Source organism: Pteropus medius, unplaced genomic scaffold (assembly GCF_902729225.1).
Source record: "Pteropus medius unplaced genomic scaffold, Ma_sr-lr_union100, whole genome shotgun sequence".
NCBI lineage: Eukaryota > Metazoa > Chordata > Mammalia > Chiroptera > Pteropodidae > Pteropus > Pteropus medius.
The window spans coordinates 4339-25095 of NW_024353791.1; the positions used below are offsets into that span (position 1 = coordinate 4339).

The 20757-nt window shown below is 40.0% G+C and overlaps 3 pseudogenes and 3 gene segments (V, D, J or C); 2 read left to right on the forward strand and 4 right to left on the reverse strand.

The window, feature by feature from the left end:
* The first annotated feature begins 3511 nt into the window (after window positions 1-3511).
* LOC120593513 (nucleophosmin-like) lies at window positions 3512-4261 on the forward strand (annotated as a pseudogene).
* A 66-nt stretch (window positions 4262-4327) lies between these two features.
* LOC120593515 (cytochrome c oxidase subunit 6A1, mitochondrial-like) lies at window positions 4328-4734 on the forward strand (annotated as a pseudogene).
* Window positions 4735-8470: 3736 nt separating this feature from the next.
* Window positions 8471-9482, reverse strand: LOC120593514 (T cell receptor alpha variable 9-1-like). The segment is given in 2 exon segments: window positions 8471-9071; window positions 9208-9482. Coding segments are annotated over 2 exon segments (381 nt in total).
* A 4966-nt stretch (window positions 9483-14448) lies between these two features.
* LOC120593517 (40S ribosomal protein SA-like) lies at window positions 14449-16147 on the reverse strand (annotated as a pseudogene).
* Window positions 16148-16963: 816 nt separating this feature from the next.
* Window positions 16964-17353, reverse strand: LOC120593519 (T cell receptor alpha variable 8-3-like). The segment is given in 1 exon segment: window positions 16964-17353. A coding segment is annotated over 1 exon segment (390 nt).
* Window positions 17354-20049: 2696 nt separating this feature from the next.
* On the reverse strand, window positions 20050-20757 carry LOC120593509 (T cell receptor alpha variable 6-like). The segment is given in 2 exon segments: window positions 20050-20450; window positions 20635-20757. Coding segments are annotated over 2 exon segments (453 nt in total).

Consider the following 20757-nt stretch of genomic DNA (forward strand, 5'->3'; position numbering starts at 1 on the left):
TTGTAGCCACAACCCCTGATAGACACACGGACCACCAGAAATCAGTGAGTTATAGGAAACACACTCTTTATTCAGCCAGCTGGGTCTGCCAGAACTATGCAGACCCCAAATTAAGCAGCCCCGAAATGGAAAGGTACAGGGTTTTTAAGCCCTAAACCCCTATTCTTCATCCTGTTTGAACATACAAGTCTAATTTTCTTCTTTTTACTAACTGTCAACTCACAGGTCAGTTGTGCAAGCGGAGGGTACAGAAGCAGAAAGTTTATTGTTAGAGCGTTATGTTCCCATGGGCGATAGTCAAACAGTAATTTTCCAGCCAGTACATTCCCCACTGGCCTTAGCGGAAAATCAAATCCTTGATTTTTCACGCGGACTTTGCGCATAGCCTCTATTTTGTATTGCTAAAAGTTTAATAGATTTAATTCTCTTCCTTATATATGCACACAAGAAATTGAGGAAACATGGGCCAAAAGTTAACAAGAGGAGGAGGAGGATTAAAGGTCCAGCTACAGCAGATAGGAGAGTTGTTAGCCATGGCGACCAATTGAACATCCTATGAAACCAGTTATCTGATTTTAGTCTTCGTTTTTCCCTGGCATCTAAATTTCTCTGTACTAGTGGTAAGCTTTCTCTAATTATTCCAGAGTTATTGGCATAGAAGCAACAGGATTCACCTAGAGCCATACATAATCTGTCTAAGAATAATAAAACTAAACCTCTTCTATTTTGGAGGACTACTTCTGCTAGTGAATCGACTTGAAGTTCTAGCCTGCTGATGTGTCTTCTAAAGTCTTGATATCCTATCTATCTGTATTCCAATTTCACGTAATTCATTTTCTCCCTTGATGAGAGCAGTAGTACCTACAGCTGCAGAGCCTGCTATTCCGAGTCCTTCAAGAAGGGGTATTAAGACTGGTACGGCCCGTTTCTGTGACCTGTCCTGGTGGAAGAAGTGGACACTTGGGGGAGTACAAAGACTAGGATACAAATATGAGTCTCACCTGAGTTGAAAAGATCGGATGCAGCACAGTGAGTGAGCCCACGATCACATGCTAGCCAAGTATTATTTGGAGCCTTTTAGTATTTACCCCCTGAGGTAGATAATTTGATAGTACGATTACAGTTATCGAAGTAAGGTGACTGCGCCAACAGCTTGGAATAGTTCTTTGAAATTAGGTAGGTTCTTTTTTCTTGTATGTCTCCTAAGGTGACTCGAGGAGTTTCCCACTCACAGCCTCGTGCGCTGCTGAGCTCAGTTAAGTTTAGGGGAGTTTCTACACTGACATAATAAGAGAGTTGTGGGTTTAGGCACAACCAGCAATCTAGTCCTAAGTCTGGGGTGGTCTTATTTAAGACCTTGTGTATTATCGTTAGCATAGTTATTAATGCTCCTTCTGGTTCTGGTTGTGACCGGTCAGAAGACACCATCTCCAGAGGGGAGTCTTTGAGGTCTGGCTGCGAGGAACACACAGCGTCAGTGAAATCTATGCAGTCATGAACGGGGGTCTCGGGGTCTGGGTCTGGCAACAGATTGGCTGGGTTGATGACAGTAGCTTTGGATTTTAGCCATATGTTTGGGGTCATCCAGTGCCTCCCTGTTGTTGAACACCTTCTGGGCTATCTCGACAAGTTGGGACAGGTTCATCCCTGCAAAACCTTCTAATTTTTGCCATTTACGCTGGATATTACGGGCTGCCTGAGTAGCAAAGGCTATATTAATTGCCCTCTGGTTCTCAGGGGTCTCAGGACCAATGGGGGTGTATACCCGGTATGCCTTGTTCAAGTAACGCTGCAGGGGATTCCTGAGGTCCCTGTATAACTTCAGTTACCTTAGAAAGGTTAGTTGGCTGATGAGCAGCCATCCTAATTCCCCCAATTAGAATCTGGTGGTACCAATCCAATGCTGTTCTCTCTGCCTGAGAATTGTGTCCCCAGTCTGGGCAGGTGGAGGGAAATTCCTCCTCAATCTGTTCCTGTGCTTCCTCAACTTTCCTCCCTCCTGCAGCTAACTTTTGTGCTTCCGCCTGAATGCGTCCACATTCTTCTGAGGTGAAGAGGGTAACTAAAAGCCGTTGACAATCATCGCAAGTGGGGCGGTGAGTCTGAAAGTCACTCTCTAAGAGTCCCATTCATGCCTGGGGTTTCTCAGAGAAAGGCGGATTTTGTGCCTTCTAGTTGTACAGGTCACTAGTCGAGAAAGGCACGTAAACTATAAAGGGCCTGTCTGTGCGATGCCCCTGGGGTGGTGCTTCTCGCAAGGGGAGGGTGTCCGGGATGGTGGTATGGCTGGTGCCCCGCCCGGAGTGGGAGCAGGAGGCCCATAGGGGTTACCTGCCCACGTCCGAGGAGTAAGGCGGTGCTATTTGGCCTCTGTTGTCCTGGATTATAGGGTGGGGGAAGGTCACTGTCCCCCGCTGGAGATTGGAGGACTGAGTGATTGGGCTGTCTTGGAGAGCAGTTGCTGTATGTTTCGGGGTACCCACAACTAAGACTCACGCCCCTAGAGAAAGGGCACACCGGTGGAGCCAAGGAGGGTGGTTCTGAACAAGGTTTAACCATTGATCGATGTAGGGAAATAGATCGGGATGTGTCGGGGCTCCCGTGACAATCTTCCAAACATTCCTCACTAAACTCCTGTCAAAAGAACCCTCCAGAGGCCAGTTTCCACCAAAAGACGGCCACTCAACTTCATACGATGTCCTTAGTCTACCTGGAGAAAACTTTATGCCATAGTCAGCTTCCTCTACAAACCCTTCTTTGAAATGTCACAGGAGACACCCCAAGGCTGTCTTCTGTGAACTCAGGCCTCCCCCCATCGCTTGCGCAGAAAACACAAGACAGACACTGAGACGAGAACAATTACTGGGTTGTAGGTGGACCTGGAGAGGTCCGCCAACCTACAACCTAGACAAGACCAAAGACAATAGACCGAACCCGATTACAGGGCACAGGAGGCGGCATCCCATGGCCTGCCCAGGGTCTGGGAGATATGACTGCGTCCAGTCTCTCCACGGAACCCCAGTGACCAGTCAACAGGAACAGAAAGGTACCTTTTTCATCCAGACGTTGAGGCCTCGGAGATTCCCGTCGAGATCAGGAACGAAGAGTGCATCCTAAAGGTTGCATCCTTGATGATTGCATTGATCCCGTCACGGCATTCAAGGGCCCTGGAACGTCTCAGGGTGGCCACCCCTTTGAGTCTGTAACAGGGACGGCAACCGCTTCGGAGGCCTGTCTGGTCTTAGATCTCAGGGCCACTCCCTGAGATCTCACTGGGGCCTCCAAATGATGTAGCCGCCAGCCCCTGATAGACACACGGACCACCAGAAATCAGTGAGTTATAGGAAATGCACTCTTTATTCAGCCAGCTGGGTCTGCCAGGAGTACGCAGACCCCAAATTAAGCAGCCCTGAAATGTAGAGGTACAGGGATTTTAAGCCCTAAACCCCTATTCTTCATCCTATTTGAACACACAAGTCTATTTTTCTTCTTTTTACTAACTGTCAACCCACAGGTCGGTTGTGCAAGTGGGGGGTACAGAAGCAGAAAGCTTATTGTTAGAGCATTATGTTCCCATGGGCAATAGCCAAACAGTAATTTTCCAGCCAGCACACACACGACCACCCCATGGTAGATTTGATGGACTTGGACATGAGCCCCTTGAGGCTCCAGAACTATCTTTTCAGTTGTGAACCAAAGGCTGACAAAGATTATCACTTTAAGGTGGCTAATGATGAAAATAAGCACCGATTATCTTTAAGAACGGTCAATTTAGGGACTGGTGCAAAGGATGAATTGCACATTGTTGAAGCTGGGGCAATGAATTATGAAGGTAGTCCAATTAAATTAACACTGGCAACTTTGAAAATGTCTGTACAGCCAACGGTTTCCCTTAGGGGCTTTAAAGTAACACCCCGGTGGTCTTACTTGTGGTTCAGGACCTGTGCATATTAGCCAGCAGCATTTAGTAGCTGTGGAGGAAGATGCAGAGTCAGATGATGAAGAGGAGGAGGATGCCAAACTCCTTATATCTGGAAATTCTGCCCCTGGAAGTGGTAGCAAGTGTCCACAGAAGAAAAGTGAAACTTGCTGCTGATGAAGATGCCAATGACAGTGATGATGAAGATGATGATGATGATTTTAATGATGAAGAAGCTGAAAAAAAGCTCCAGTAAAGAAATCGGTACAAAATATTCTAGCCAAAAACGCACAAAAATCAAACCAGAATTAAAGAAGAAAGAAAAATAAAACCCTCAAAATCAACAACACCAAGATTAAAAGATCAAGAACCCTTTTAAAAAGGGGAGATGTGGGGTCCTGGTAAAAAATGGCAGCGGCGATGGCGGGGACCCGGGTTTCTGGGCTGCTAGATCGGTTCCGGCCACGGCTGGCACAGCCCATATCGAGTGGCGCCCATGGCGAGAAGGGCCCAGCTCACGTGTGGAAGACCCTCACCTACTTCGTCACGTTCCCCGGGGTGGGAATGAGCATGCTGAAGTCTTCCTGAAGTCGCATCATGGGGAGCACAAGAGACCCGAGTTCATCACCTACCCCCATCTCCACATCAGGTTCCAAGCACTTTCCCTGGGGAGATGGTGACCATACTCTATTCCATAACTCTCAAGTGAATCCACTTCCGACTGGCTATGAAGATGAATGAAGAGAATCTGGACCACTACCCAGTGGAGACCATAGCACTGGTTTAGACCATTACTCTGCACACGGACCAGAAAAGTATATGGGACCTTAAGCTGACCTTTCCCTGTAGCAAATAATGACCAGTATACTTATCTTCCATCCTTTTGCTTCTGGCAAGAGATGGCTTAAATAAATAACTTAGATTAGTCATGGGAAAAAAAACCTCTTAAAATACTGAAAGGACATAGTTCTGTAAAGCAAAAATGCAAGCAAGTATAGGAAAAGCTGCTTTTCTTCCCTTAATGGAAACCAAGTTCATCAATTCTGTGAAGAATAGCTTCTGGATGACTGAACAGGCGGCTTCAAGGTCTCTGGCAGAGGATGAAGTCTCTTTAAGAAAATAGTTTAAACAGTTTGTTAAAATTTTCCGTCTTTTTAAATTTAGATAACAGTTGATATCTGGCTGTCCTTTTTATAATGCAAAGTGAGAACTTTCCCTACCATAATTGATAAGTGGTGTCCAGGTTCCATTGCCAAGAATATGTTGTTTAATTTTTAAAAGTGGAACTCCACCCTTTGCTTGGTTTTAAGTATGTACGGAATGTTACAATAGGACATAAGAAAAGCAATGGTCAGACAAGTGGAAATGGGGGGGAGACAAAAATATGCATATGAAATAAACTCAGTATTTAATAAAGTAAAAAGTAATTTTTAAATTAAAAATAAAACAAAGTGCAAAAATAATACCGTCAACACAAAATTGCAGATCCAGTGGAAATCTTTCCTAAATAATGGTGAAATAAAGACATTTTCAGTTCAAAGACAACTAAAAACATAGTTGCCAACAGACCTGTGCCGGAGGAAATGCTAAAAGAAATTTTTCAAGGCAGAAGAGAAATACATCATTTCAGACACATCCCCTGGTATCAGAGGAAAACTTGAATCTTCAGGAATGAAGGAAGAATGGCAGAAATGATAAAGACCTGATAAATAGAAAAGACTTCTTATTCTTCTTTTAAGTTTCAAAATGCATACAACTATGTTTTCAATGTATGTAGATGTAATATGTATAAACAACTATAACAAAGCTTCAGTACTGATGGATAAAGAGACATACTGTACAAAATTTCAACATTTTACGTATACTAGAACAGTATTAACTCTCAGTAGCCTCTGAATAGTAGGCATGTATGTTACAATCTCTAGAAAAACCACTCAAAAAAGTTCAAAAAGATATAACAAAAAGTCAACAGATAAAATGGAATATTAAAAAGTATTTAAGTAATCCAAAATAGTCAGGTAAAAAAGAGAGGACAAAAAAATAAAGACAGGTCAAATAGAAAAAATAATAAAATCCTATACCTACACTCATGCAATGTAATCTACAGCAACATATAGAAGACGATTTTCTGAGGTCCAAAGTGGAAAGACAGATGAACTCTGAAGGCCAAAAGGATGCTTTGGTGGTGGTAGAAATGTTTATTACCTTGACTGTGACATATACATATGTTAAAACTAACCATATTGTACACTTAAATATGTGCAGTTTGTAGCACTTTAATTACAAATTAATAAAAGGCAAATGCCACACCTAAGAGATTAGTCACCCAGTGTTTACGATCACCAATTGTGTCTCGTCTACATTTCTCAGTATGAATCCTCGATGGACTGAATAATAACTTTCTTTGCTCCGTGCTTCCTATTCCAATGTCCCACATCCTAAGGAAAATGTATCTTAGCTATTGTTGTATTAACCTCACTAAAACTCTCTTCTATCTCACAACAAAAATGAAGCCAGAAAACACCTAGGCGGCTTTCAGACACATCTCCATACTTTACCAAGTACACTGCCCAGGGCGGCATCCAAGTCCAGCTTCTCTCTCCTATATTCTTTTCTGCCACATGAAAGGGAGACTCAAGTTTACTACCAGCTCACCAGCCAGCGGGGATGGCTCTGCTGCATACATTTATATCTATTCAGAGTCGTGTGGTATGTGTGAGGAGAAAAGCCAGCAAGACCATCTTACAGTCAGAACTACAGTTGCCCAAAACTTCTGATTTACTTCTTGTCCAGTCTTCTCCTTACCACCGGCAATGTGATCTATATATACATTTATATAAGTACTCTAGATTAATACTTAAGTCACGTGCATTGAGAACCTTCCTTTGAGTCCTGCCTCTGCTACTACCCACCTACATGATCATGAATAAGTGACTTACACTCTTTGTGCCTCAGTATCCTCAGATACACAATGGACATAATAATAGATAATTTTTTGAGAGAATTACATAATCTGATGCACATTGAACACTTAGAATAGCAGTAACATGGAGTGAGCCCTCTATTAGGATATAAGATCTATTAGGGCAGCAAATTTTGTTTGTTCTGTGTACTGTCTCTTTGGTTATGATCTGGCACAGAGTAGGTGCAAATAATTCTTTGTTGAATAAATTTGTTCAATGAATATTGGTAGCTTTCATGTGGTAGCAGCAATAAGCTTTCCTACTCATTTATTAATTTAACAATTACTTGAGGGCATTTTACTTTGATGCAGGCACTATTCTAATGCAGAGATTATAACAGTTTTGCTTTAATGTGCATGGGAACACCAGTCTAGGCCTGACATGTAATTTCCCCAATGGGAAAATGTAAGAAATATTCCATCATTTCTTTCCATATATGTGGTCATAGGTAAGAATCTCTCCTCCTCCTCCTTCCTTTCTTGTATTTCTTCCTTTAAGAATCTATTGTTTCTTCAAACGATCCAGTCAAAAAACGATCAGAGTACTTGAACAGACTTCTCTCTAGAGGACTTACAAAATGTCAACAAATATATGAAAAGATGCTCGACATTGCTAGCTATTAGGGAAATGCAAATCAAAACTACAATGAGATACCATCTCACACCTGTTAGAATAGCCATAATCAACAGGACAAATAACAAATGTTAGAGAGGACGCGGAGAAAAAGGAACCCTCATACACTGCTGGTGGGACTGCAAATTGGTACAGCCACTATGGAAAACAGTATGAAGTTTCCTCAAAAAACTGAGAATTGATCTACCATATGATCCAGCAGTCCCTCTACTGGGCATTTACCGCAAAGACTTGAAAACCGTATCCGGAAAGATATTTGCACACCGACGTTCATAACAGCATTATACACGGTGGTCAGGACATGGAAGCAACCGAAGTGTCCTACGATAGATGATTGGCTAAAGAAGCAGTGGTACGTATATACAATGGAATATTACTCAGATATAAGAAGAAATGAAATATTGCCATTTGTGACAACATGGATGGACCTAGAGACAATCATGATAAGCGAAATAAGCCAGACAGAAAAAGTTGAAATTCACATGATATTGCTTATATGTGGGATATAAACCTAAAAGCAACAAAGGAACAGGATAAATAAACAGAGACTCATGGACATAGACAATAGACTAGTGATTACCGGAGGGTGGGGGGAGAAGTGAGGGGGGAGTCTAATACATGGTGACAGAAAGAAATCTAACTATGGGAGGTGAACACACAATGTAAATATATACATGCCTTACTGTTAAAAGGTACATCTGAAACTTACCACATTTCATTAACCAATGTTACCACACACAAAAAAAAATTAATTCATGATGAAAAAAGAATCTATTGTTTCATGAGCAAACGTTTCCCTAGAAATCTTCCCTTTTTATCCTAGTTTGTCAGGGAGACATGAAGCATTTGCAACCTCACGTGTCACAGGTGTGTCTCCTCATACAATATGTCCCCGGAAGACCTGGACATAAGGTCAGGGGGCTAGAATTTTAAGCGAAGATGAACACATAGACCATTTCATTCATCCTGAGGCTTTATACTTTGAAAATCATGCATTTCAGCTGTAATTAAGGACTCTGTTTTCACGTTCGCCATTATCGTGCTTTGCATGAGGCATGTTTACTTCTTGCTCCTCTGCTGCGTTCTTGGAGTTGATTTAAATGACTTTCATACCAATCAGTGTGTCTAGAGAGTGATTGATGGGTGACAACAATAGTAGACTAGCTCTTGGTTTCTAAATCATTGCATCAGACACTCAGCATCCAGGCTCCTTGTTGTTGCTCAGAGTTTGTGCTCAGCTCCCCCTGCAGTTTCTGTCATTGTGTCACTCAGAGCACAGTAGTACATAGCTGAATCTGACTCTCGGACTGAGGCTTTCTCCAAGTGGAAAGAATTTGGTTCTTTGCGGTATGCGGCTTTAAAATCTTTGTTGCTTGCCTTGTCACTGGACGTCGTGGCTTTCAGGAGGAGCTGTGGACCTTCCCCAGGATACTGAACATACCAGAAAAGAGTGGGATACCCTGAGGTTGAGTAAGTACAGCTCACATTCAGGGAAACCCCTTCTGTAAGGGTCAGCTGGCCTTGTGTCTGGGTCACTGAGTCTCCACTGCTTCTTCCTGAGAAAAAAAATAACAATAATGGTTCTGGTTACACTGGGCCTGATCTGGAGCTTTACCACTTGAAGAAAATCATGGGCAAACATTTCCAATATAATGAAACGAAAGACAATAAGCTTCTGTGCATTTGGCTTACCAAACATTAAGAAGAGCACAATCACTGATCCTGGACAAGAGTTCATTCTTAGGGCCTCTGGTGTCCTTGGCTCTTGACTTCTTAGTGTGAGCAAAGTTTAAGGTCACAGGGAAAGAATGAACATGAGCTGAGAATTTAAGCAGGAAATGTGCATGTGTTAGAAAAATGCACCCCCTTGTGGACAAGATACTAAACTCATAGGAATGTTAACATGTTCTCCCTTCAACTGTCAGTCAATATATATGTAATACAGAATTTCCATTTTTTCTTTGGAAGACTTTGATTAAATTGTATTTCTTTCAATTGTATTTGCAATGTGGTATTTTAAGTAGCTGGCCTCTTTTTTTTTTTTTTAACGACACCTGTTAACTGTCAATATGATCCATTTTAAATCAAAAGACTATTTCATATTTTCATAAGCCTATTTTTTCCCCCAGCACACTGCATGACTTGGAAGATCCATACCATGACATTTCTGAGAAGAATTAAATTCTACTTTTTCTAGCTTAGTCATTTTTAGTCTCCTTGTGATTCATGGAAATATTATGTAAGAAATTTGTAAGATAAAATCAGAGGAATCTCAACAATACATGTTTAATCATTAGCAGATGATGTGAGATGACACAAACTTTTTTTACCACTCTATTCCCACACTCACAACAATGTTGGACACTTATCAGCAGGTGGTGAAAAACTATTTATGTGCATAAATAAATGCACAAATGAATGGTCTTTGAGAAATCTCTGCTACTTGAAATACCACATTGCAAATACAATTGAAAGAAACACAAATTAATCAAAGTTTTCCAAAGAAAAAATGGAAATTCTATCTTACATATATATTGATAAAAATGATTAAATGTAACACTTAGCATTGAACAAATATAGAATCAAAGTTATTAAATCCCTACAACATTTTCTGGCATCACTCTCTTCTCCCTTAGGATTTTAATGATTCTCAGATTACTCGATTGACCCATGTGCATCAGACAAAATATTCTAATGCTAAACTTTTAATGAAATTTTGCCTCAAGTATGTGCTCTACATATATCCAACTGCCCAACTGACAAATACAGTTCAAAAAAATTATTTTCATGACAGGATAGGATATTCAGATATTGTGGATTTGCCTCAAAAACAAGAATGAGTTCAATATCAGCTTCTAGTATTGGTGGAGACATGTCTGCTGATGTACAGAAGCATTTTATAGCAAGGATGAAATTTATTTTTTATATAATTGTTAGTCAGTGATCACCTTTAAAGTACAATCTGGAGATCTCTCCATTTTACAAAATCATAATCTCCAGAATTAAGACCTGGGAAAATAAAAATCTAAGGTGGTTTATGATATAGCCAGTGTTTTATCGATTGATAAAATAACCTTCAGGAACCCTGAACTAAGAGGACAGTTGAGATCTCACTGAACTACTTCTGGGTCAGCATGGGAAAATGCCTCCAATCCTCACAGATTTTTAAAGTCATTCTTTTTTCATTGTACTACTGAAGTCAGTAGCAAAAACAAATACTGCTTACTCTCAGTATTTTTCCCATTCACCTTATAACAAAAAAATTCTGACTGTTCATGGGACAAATATGGAAAAGTATGCCTTTTCTCTATTGAGCTCTACTATTATGTATATTTGAACATGGAAGAATTTTTCAGTGTGCATTGTGGAAATCCTACTCTCCACGACATCGGAAAAGGCAGCAGCTACATGGTCCTGCATCAAGGTATAAATAGTAACGAGCTTCAGATTTGGATACAAAAATTTCGATCTAGATATTATTTCGATTCACAATCTCTTCTCTCTCTTCCTTTTCCCTTCTACTTGTGTCGACTCTCTGTGAGCAAGGAGTGTCTTCCTCCTTTTTTCCTGGTTCTTTTGGCCCATGCCTCTAACCTACTCTAGCTGAAGTCAAAGCAGAAATAAACAGAGTGAGCACTCATTCTCCATGATTTTCTTTATTTTTTCAAGTCAATTTTATTTCTTGCGTACAGCACTCTCCATTCCTCTGAGGGAATCTACTAACCACATTATGAGCTCATAAGTATATGAATGTCATTTGAGTAATTGTAGCAGTAGGTTTAAGTAGAATATATTAGAACTATGTGACCAATAGCAAAAAATTGCTTAAGCTAATTACTAGCCAATAATAAATTTTATTCAGATGTCGTGACTTCAGGAGCTCAAGAAGCTGTGCTTAAAGGATTTAGATTTACCCAGGTGTATTAGTCGAAAGTCAGAAAAAGTAGAAACAAGTTCAAATATTTTAAGTAGAAGGAAATTTAATACAAGAAATTAGACATACAGATATTGTAAGAGATGACAAAGAAAAAATGAGAAAGATTAATTACAAGAAATTCTGAAGTATAATGAATCCAGCTGCTGGCAATAGCAAAATGTGTGATTCTCAGGAAGAAACCCAGGACACCAACAAAGCCACTGCTGGTAACCTCAGCTGTCTGCCCACAGCCAATACAGAAGAATAATGGCTTCCCTTTCTCTTCCACTTTTCTACTATCACAGAATTTAAGTTAGATAATGAAAGAAAGGATTGTGCAAAACGTAGTTTTGGTTATCCTCAGGAAAACAAAGTAGTATATTAAAGGAGATGAGGAAGATGTCCAGTTGACAATATTCAGTGCAGCATACCAGTAAACTAAGTCCTTATCTATACTTTATTAATTGCAGTTTATTTATTTATTTGTTTGTTTTAATGCCTACAGCAACTGGTATTCCTAGGTGGTCTCCCATCCAAGTACTAACCAGGCCCAACCTAATTGCAGTTTAAACTTACAGAAACTAGTAGCACTGTTGTGTAATCAGAAGACTTCTATAATCTTTAATACAGATAATAACTGAAAATAGATTATGACAACTATAGTATTTCATAAATTGTCATTCAGAACTTTTGTTGAGTTTTTTTCCAGAATAATGAGACTGAACGTGAAAAGAACCACCACAAAAAGAGCAAGGATTAAGCTAATGACAAATATATTGTTTTCTATTATTACATGAAAGTTTTAAGCCTTTATTAAAACCTCACTGTGAGCTCTTCAGATGTGTCATATGCCCTTCATAAATTGTTTAATAAATGCTTTTGAATATGTGTGCAATAAATGACACAAGATATTTGCTTTATCACTGAGAAGGGACCCTGCTAATGTGTATCTGTGGCTACTGTTTCACTATTCATACAGTTTTTTTTTTTTTAAATTCTGAATTCCATGCTTGCTGATCCTATCCCCACTTCTCTCATCTAAGGTCTCTTGTTTATAATAATGACAGTTCTCTACCACTTAGAGCTGGAGCTATAACCATTCCATCTGTTTAGATATATAATGATTTCCGAGTAATTCCCACTGAATGTAATAAAAGAAGATTTGAGGGAATCTCAGGATTAAAAGAGTGTGATATGCATGAGGTTAAGATATTCCTGTTGTTCATAGTGGTTCTTAGTTTTCTATATTGTCAACTTGGTTCCATAGAAAACTACAAATCTCTTTCTGTGTACAAAAGTGGATTTTTACGAGATTTGAGAGGCAGGCAGGAAGCAGCAGCCATTATCTTCCTCAGATCCCTGTTGGTTAATGATGGTAAAAGACAAGCATAGTGCTGTTGGCTGGTTCCATTTTGTTCTTGTTCTTCCTTGCTGGAAACTAACTACTAACCAACTCCACAGCACCTAAATTTACCATGATCACAATACCTCTCAAATGCTAAAGTTATCACATAAGCTACGGCAGCAGCTTATACCCGAATCCCATGACAATTCACCGCATGTAATTACTACCTGTCAGGACTTATCATCAACCACTTATCTCTAATTGTGCGATCTTCGTTGTCATAGGACCATGAATAACTTAATTCCAGAGACTCATTCTGTCAGTTCACTTGCTAGGACCACTCTACACCAAAAGAAATCTTAGATTGAATTTCTCCAGAAGTCAATCTCAAAAAAGGAATTTGAGTACAAAGAGTTTATTTGGGAAATGAAAGAAGCACAAGTAGGGTAGAGGGGATGTGTGATACAGGGAATATCAAGTACACAATGTGAGGAAATGAGGTTCTTTCATGCTCCTGATTAAAGTGAAAACTGGTAAGAACATTTTGAAGAGCGATTTGGCAATAGCAGTAAGTTGTTAAAAGTGTAAATCTTATAACCCAGTAATGCCCCTTCTGTGTATATGACATAGAACATTCTGTACCTATATATGAGGAATTACATATAATTATATTCCTTGTAAAATTTTATAATACTAAAAAATTTAAAACACCCCTTGAGTAAAGGATTAGCAAAACTCTCCTACATGAAAAAATTTCTACCTGTGTTCAACCTGTGTTCACCTGGAAATCTGATAAAAGTGTAATGTCAGCTGTATTACTATGGAATATTGCTGTGGTCAAAAGATCTCTTGTTGGTAAATTGCATCTAGACTGTAAATGAACTGTGAATATTTGGTAGGACACCGTAGCTTTGGGGCAGTGATTTTGTAATTGTTGCAGGAAATATAGGATAAGGGGCTTTCGAGTGGCCTATTTGGTTCTGTTCCCTCACGCCTGAGCACTTGATGTGGGTGAAGGGACAGGAGAGTTGAAAAAAGAATAGTCCCTGAGCTCCTATGTAAACAGCTGATGGGACTCCACTTAAAAACACTTCTGGCATGAGGAAAGCTAAAACTTATGTGACTTTGAGATTTGTAAATGATTATCTAGTTGACCTTAAGACCATCGCTGATGACATTGCATGATACATCAAAAAGGGATATGTGATATATTCCTAAGATGGGATACTACATAGCAGTTAAAGTAATAAAATTTATCTATATGTATAAATTTTTCTATATCTCAAAAATATTTTTTGTTTAAAAAAGCAAGTTTCAGAATTACATATACAGTAAGATAACTTTTGGATAAATTTAAAAAATACGTCACCACACATTCTTTAGAGATAAACATATGCATCAACAGTATAAAAACACGCACTTGAGAAACAAAGTTCATAAGTTTGTCTTGGGAAAGACAAAGAGAGACTGAGGAGAAAAATAAAGGAGTTGGCAATTTTATCTGTAATATTTTATTTTTTAAAAATCGAAATCTCATATTGAGGTATAACTATATTTATTTGGAAAAATATAGATAATATAATACTCTAATATATTTTATGTATTTTAAAAATATTTTTAATATTACATATAACAAACATATTTATGTTAAAATAATTGGGAATTTCTTCTTTCCCCTTAATATATTATGTATTATGTAAAATTTTTCACAATTACAAAATAATTATGCAAATAAAACAAACTATGATTGCTCAGGCAGCGTTGCTAGTGTGAGGATGAAAAATGTTTTCCCAGGTGCTTGGTGCCAGGAGTTATACCGCCTCAGTACTCAGCTTCAGTTTGGATTTGAAAGAAATTGGCATTTCTTCTTCGCATACATACAAAGAAAACACACTTTTGTGGTCATCGTGGGTCATGGATCTAAGATGGTGACCACAATTCTTATAATCAGCCTCTCAAAACAAAGCAGGTTAATTCAGCATTCTCATGAATAATTTTATGTCTTTTACTCCATTTTTAGAAATCCTTCAAATGCATATAAGTAGACATATCAATATGACTTGAAAAATAATGCTGATTCCTACGGATGTCCCCTCTGGCTAAGGTAAATCACTGAACACAATCCACTATTATTCTCTATATCTTTGAATTTCTAAAATCTTCATCTCTTATCCATCACAGCATCAGGACATACACAACTAAAAAGTCAAAACTTCCTCCACGTCCTTCCCTTTACTTTCCTTCAAAGTCATTAACTTTCAAGACTTCAGATGCTTAAGAATACCATCTTCTCATAGAGATTTTCATTCTAGCCAAGAGTGTCATGTTTTTCACATGCCCTTTGATCTTTTAATTCCCACTGGAATTCTTTTCTTTTTTTTTTTTTAACTTTTAGAAACTGTTCATTTTCCGGCAACCTTATTCCATTTTAAGAGTTTGCAGAAGAACAGCTTAAGACCAATCAGTGGTTGTTCCTACCCATTCAGTGGCCTGAGCAGTGGGAGCTGCAGACACATCTTCAGTGGCAGGCTGAGCACTCCAGTCTTCAGTAGGAAACTGCTGAATAGGGCACAGAGGGCACCTGAACACCTTCAGACCAGTCTGTGACTTTAGGTTGAGCAGCAGTGAACTCGGGAGCCGGAGCAATCTATTCACCCTGAAAATCCTCCTTGGTCACAACCTTTTCAGCAGCAGCCTGCTCTTCCTTCCTTTTCAAGGTCTTCAGGATCTCTGTAGAAGCAGAGATCAAGCATGACCTCCCACAGGAGATGGTGCCACACATGCACGGGACTTCCCGGGCCAGCATCCACCACATCAGACCTACTGAGTAAGTTCCCTTGTTGTTGCAAGGGTTAGCAGTGTCCACATAGTGCAGAACAAAGTCTGTGTTACACAGGGAGATGGTAGGCAGGTTAACATATGATGCATCTCTGAGGGGCTGGTGGTCGGCCCTGAGATTGGTAACCACCAGAATTCTCAGCTCCTGGAAGGCTGCCTGGATCTAGTTAGTGAAGTTTCCAGGAGTGAAGCAACCAGCAATAGGAGTGGCTTCAGTGGCAATGGCAAACTTCAGCACAGCTCACTGGCCAGTATTTCTGGACGACATGATAGGGACATCAGCTGGATTTTCAATGGCATGAGCTGCCAGCAGAAACTTCTCCCAGGTTCTCTTCAAATTTATGATGTAGATGCCATCACTTTTCCTTGGGAAGATGTACTGTTTCATTTCGAAGTCAAGGTTGGTGCCACCTAAGTGAGTTCCTGCTGCAAGGAATTTGAGGACCCTCTCTTCCTTCATTTGCAGGACACCAAGGGCTCTGGACATTGTGAAAGTTTCCCTTCAGTTACATGGAAACCGAGAACAACGCCGTACGGGCCTCTCTCTGGGTAGCACGGGAAGGTCCCATTGAAATTCTTAATCAGTGCACTTTCAAGGGCGAGACATTGCTAAACTTTATACATCATAATTGCAATGTGAAACAGATGGGAAACAACTTCAAAAATTCCAACAGTAATGTCATATGAAAACAGAATAAGAGTAGAAAACAATGACGGCACGTGTAATAAATTGGCAAAAATTATTGTCCCGTCAATTTTGAAGATTTCTGGTATGAATTTGCAGAATTTCAGATATTAAAAAATTGAAATCTATTGTTATAACTGGGAAAAAATAAAACAAACCTACTTTAAAACAAATGGATTTTGTTTTTAGTATTTAGTATTTAGATTTAGTATTTCCTTTCTCTTCAACAGTCTTTGAAGAAATACTGAAAATTTTGAGTTATTCACCCTTCTTTCTACAATATGTCTAATAATTTACTAAAATTTGCACGAGCATGCCATATTCTTAGCTATTCACCATGCCAATCATGTCCTCCTTCATAGATGGGTACCTAATAAGGAGGGGAAAAAACCAACACAGAATGGAGCCAGAAAGAAAAATTTCAGAAAAACTCTTAAAATTAGCAATTTGAGAAAGCAAGTAAATTTGTAAGAAGGAGATGTCATCAAAAGGAATCCATCTTTTGTTTCAGATTATTGCAAGGTAAAATGATGAATGGAAAGTAAAACATTCTGGTGCCACGTCTCAACTTTCATATCCAACCACTAAAGTAGTATATGCACCCCTCACTGGCTCAGCAAGTCCCCGAGCACCTCTACACTGTGTAATAAGAGGACCATGGCTTCTACAATGTCAGGATCCAAAATCCTTCATATGCAATTATCTTCCCTAGTGTCTCACAGAGTTTGTGTTCAGCTCCCAGTGCAGTCCCCAGCTCTGTGGCACTCACAGCACAGAAGTATTCAGCTGAGTCACTCCAATGAGCAAAGCGTTTCTGCAGGTTGAAGGAAGATTCATCTTTCCTAAATTCAGCCACAAAATCTTTGATGCCTTTAACCATGGTGTTCCCTAAAGAGTACTTGAGGAGAAGCTGGAGGCCTTCACTGGGGTACTGGACGTACCAGAAGAGATAAGGAGTTGCGTCATACTCATACTTGCACCTCAGCTCCAGCGAGGCTCCTTCGGAGACAGCGATGTGGCTGACAGATGAAACCGAGTAGACTGCGGGAGTCATTGCACGATAAGAAACAAGTAATACTTGAAGAAATTAAGGACACAGCAAAAATATATCTGCATTAACCCTAGAATCATAGGAATGCCACCAGCATATCAGAGCTAAGAAATATCTCTGAGAAAAACAAGATGTGAGAGCTGTTTGATACTGAAATCTGACAGAGATAGAGAACCAGCAGTTTTATAAGGGTGACAGTCAGATCTTGTAGAATGAGGGTACTATTGGAATGTGGCCAAATAGCAAAGTGTAAGTTTTTAAAAAGAGGCTTTTCCTCCCCCACTCACTTCAGCTTGTAGACTCCTGGAGCTAAAAGAGTAACCATCACACCAGGAGATCAATTTCAGAGAAAATGAGCATGGGGGAGGAAAAATAACTTTCTTCTTCCCTTCTAGGTTCTTGGCTGAGACCAACTCCCTCTCTCTGCAATAATAAAAGACAGATTAACAGGAAAAACAAACAAGTTTAATAGTATGTATACTTCCTTATACATGGAAGAGACCCAGGAAAACTGAGTAACTTCCCAGAAATGGCCCATGTTATTACTTTAAATACCATCTTCAGCTTAAAAAAAAAAAAAAAAGATGTAAATGTTGATTGGAGGGAAGCCAGTTGTGGGAGGTTTTGAGGCAAAGGACAGTAAATAAGATTACAGTTGTTATGCAGATTTAAGTCAAGGCCTTCTCCTTTCATAAGTTTACAGAGATTTAGAGTGATCCTCCTCTTCCAAGTACATTTACCAATGAAGATTTCCTTATAAATGTAAGTAAATGTTCCTTACAAAAGGGTAGCTTCTGCTCAGCTTTCAGAGCTGCTTCAGGTCTATTGATCATAGAAACAGTTAAAGTCAAACTAAAGATAACATCTTGACCTCAGTTGTGTTTCAGCTCCAGACCCATGAAGGCTGAATGACCCAACTAGCATCCCCTTGAATCCAGACAGCATGATGCCATGACTGACATCCAGATTTGGTGCAATGCTCAACTGCCTCCTAACTTAACCCCGACCAATCAGTAGAGCCCATAATCCCAACTCCCTTAGCTATCATCGCTAATGAGTTTTCCTCTATATAATCTATCCCCTAGGGTCCATCGAGGAGCCAGGTCTTTAAGTGCTAGCTCTCCTGTGTCTCCGAGTTTGGTAACATTTTTGTAAATAAACCTTTACTTTTTTTGCTGCAAACCCCTGCTCATGTCTCATTTGGCATTAAAGTGTGCAGGCAATACAAATCCCCTTATTTTGGTAGCATCATCATCATCATCATCATTATTTTTGGTGCTCAGTTTAGAAGGTTCTTAAAAATGTTTGCTATGGGAAGTGAACACACAATGTAAATATATATATGCCTTACTGGTAAAATGTAAAGATGAAGCTTATTGGATTTCATTAACCAATGTCACCACAGAAATCAATCAATTAATTAATTAATTAATTTTAAAAAATTTATCTAGAGGAATATATTTTTTATGTTTAAGAGGAATGTGTTTAACCCTGTATATATCTCATGCTATTTTGGCCTACTCACAAAAACTGAACAGAATGAACTGTCTTAAAAATAAGAATAATAAAGCAAATTCTCTTTCCTTGTCTCAGACATTCTTCAGAGCGTTTTGTTTTACTTTGTCGTTGAAAAACAAAATTTTGTTTGAATTTCAGAGCTGACCAAAGCTTAAGAATCACGTTTAAACCCATCATTTTTAGATGAAGAAACTGAGACCTGCAAATCTCAGGAGCTGCTCAAAGTCATACAGTCGGTATCAGCAGTACTGCAAATATAAGATGTGTCCCTGCTCCCAGTCAATCCAGTGCTGTCTCACACTGAAACCAGAGGGGAACCGAGTCCAGGACTCACACTGCCTGCGCCACTCAGCCAACAGACCAACACAGGAGTTGGGATATTTAGAATAAGAGTTTATTGTCAGAGCACCAGTGATCTGAGAAGGCAGCAGGTTAACACCTTCAAAACTACCTTCCCTTCTCAGTCCAGCTTAGGGTGTTTAAGTGAAAATCTGGGCATTATTCTGGGGGCTACATGGTGGTTCCAAGTGTCTGTTGTGCTTCGCGGGACCATTCCTCTGGCAAAATGGTCCTCTGGTGGTGTTAGCAACCCAGAAACAAAAATGGAAGCTGTTTGGAAAGAATGCTAGACCAGAAGAATTGTGATCAGTAAGCATAAGGGCATTAATCATAAGTTTGAGGGCAATTTTTTACAGCAGGGGACATTCCAAGATCTGGGTCAAACCACTGGGAACAATCTATTGTTAAGTTATATGGCAAGGAAAAGTGAAGCCGGGGCGCTGTGATGCTTCTACTGTGCTGGCTGAAAAATTACTGCTTGGCTGTCACCCATGGGAACATAACGTTCTAACAATAAACTTTCTGCTTCTGTACCCCTGCTTGCACAACCTACCTGTGAGTTGACAGTTAGTAAATAGAAGAAAAATAGACTTTTGTGTTCAGACAGAATGAGGAATGGGGTTTAGGGCTTAAAAACCCTGTACCTCTACATTTCGAGTCTGCTTAATTTGGGGTCTGTGTACTCCTGGCAGACCCAGCTGGCTGAATAAAGAGTGTGTTTCCTATAACTCACTGGTTTCTGGTGGTCCGTGTGTCTATCGGGGGCTGGCGGCTACAACTACTACAGGGGTCCCAACTGGGCTCTTCTTCCACACCTTTACCCCTTTCAAATAACTCTCAGTTTATTTTCCAAGAGCTGTGGTAAGCCTTTGGGGGATAGCACAGCCAGCAGCTCTGTTGACTGAATGGTTAGCAGAGTTTTGGAGCAGGAAGCGAGTGGCAGGGCCTTGCTGTGTGTCTGCAGCACAGAAATAGGTGGCTGAGTCTGCAGACTGGGAGGCTGTGATATGAAAGGAACTCTGTTTGATGGCGGTATCAAAGGTAGCCCTCAGTCTTTCCATCTCTCTCTTGCGCTCGTTTTCACGAACTAGTAGCAAGAAGACGAGGCCTCTTCCCGGATCTTGTCGGTACCATTGTAATAACACTGGAGAAATATTTGTATAGTTACAGGTCAGAATGGCCTCTTCGCCTTCCTGGATGCTCAGGGAATGAGGATTCTGTTCCACCTTTTGGCTGCTCACCCCTAGGCAGAAACACAATACCAGAAACATGAAGTTTAGTCACTACACTGACACTCTCAAGAGTCATATTTTCTTCCCACAACCCCAGATATAACCAAAGATGCAGCAGAATGGATCCCGGCCCTTTCCCCTCCAATCACTGGGCTAGATTCCTGGATCACTTTATCCTCATAGCCTCCAACTCACAATCTACCGGAAGCCACAAAATCACCAAAACAACTCCCAGGAACAACTCCATTCTTCTTCCCAATTAGGACCTGAAATGCTGACTCAGTTTCTCAGTCCAACAGCCATCCTCTTTAGTCTGGT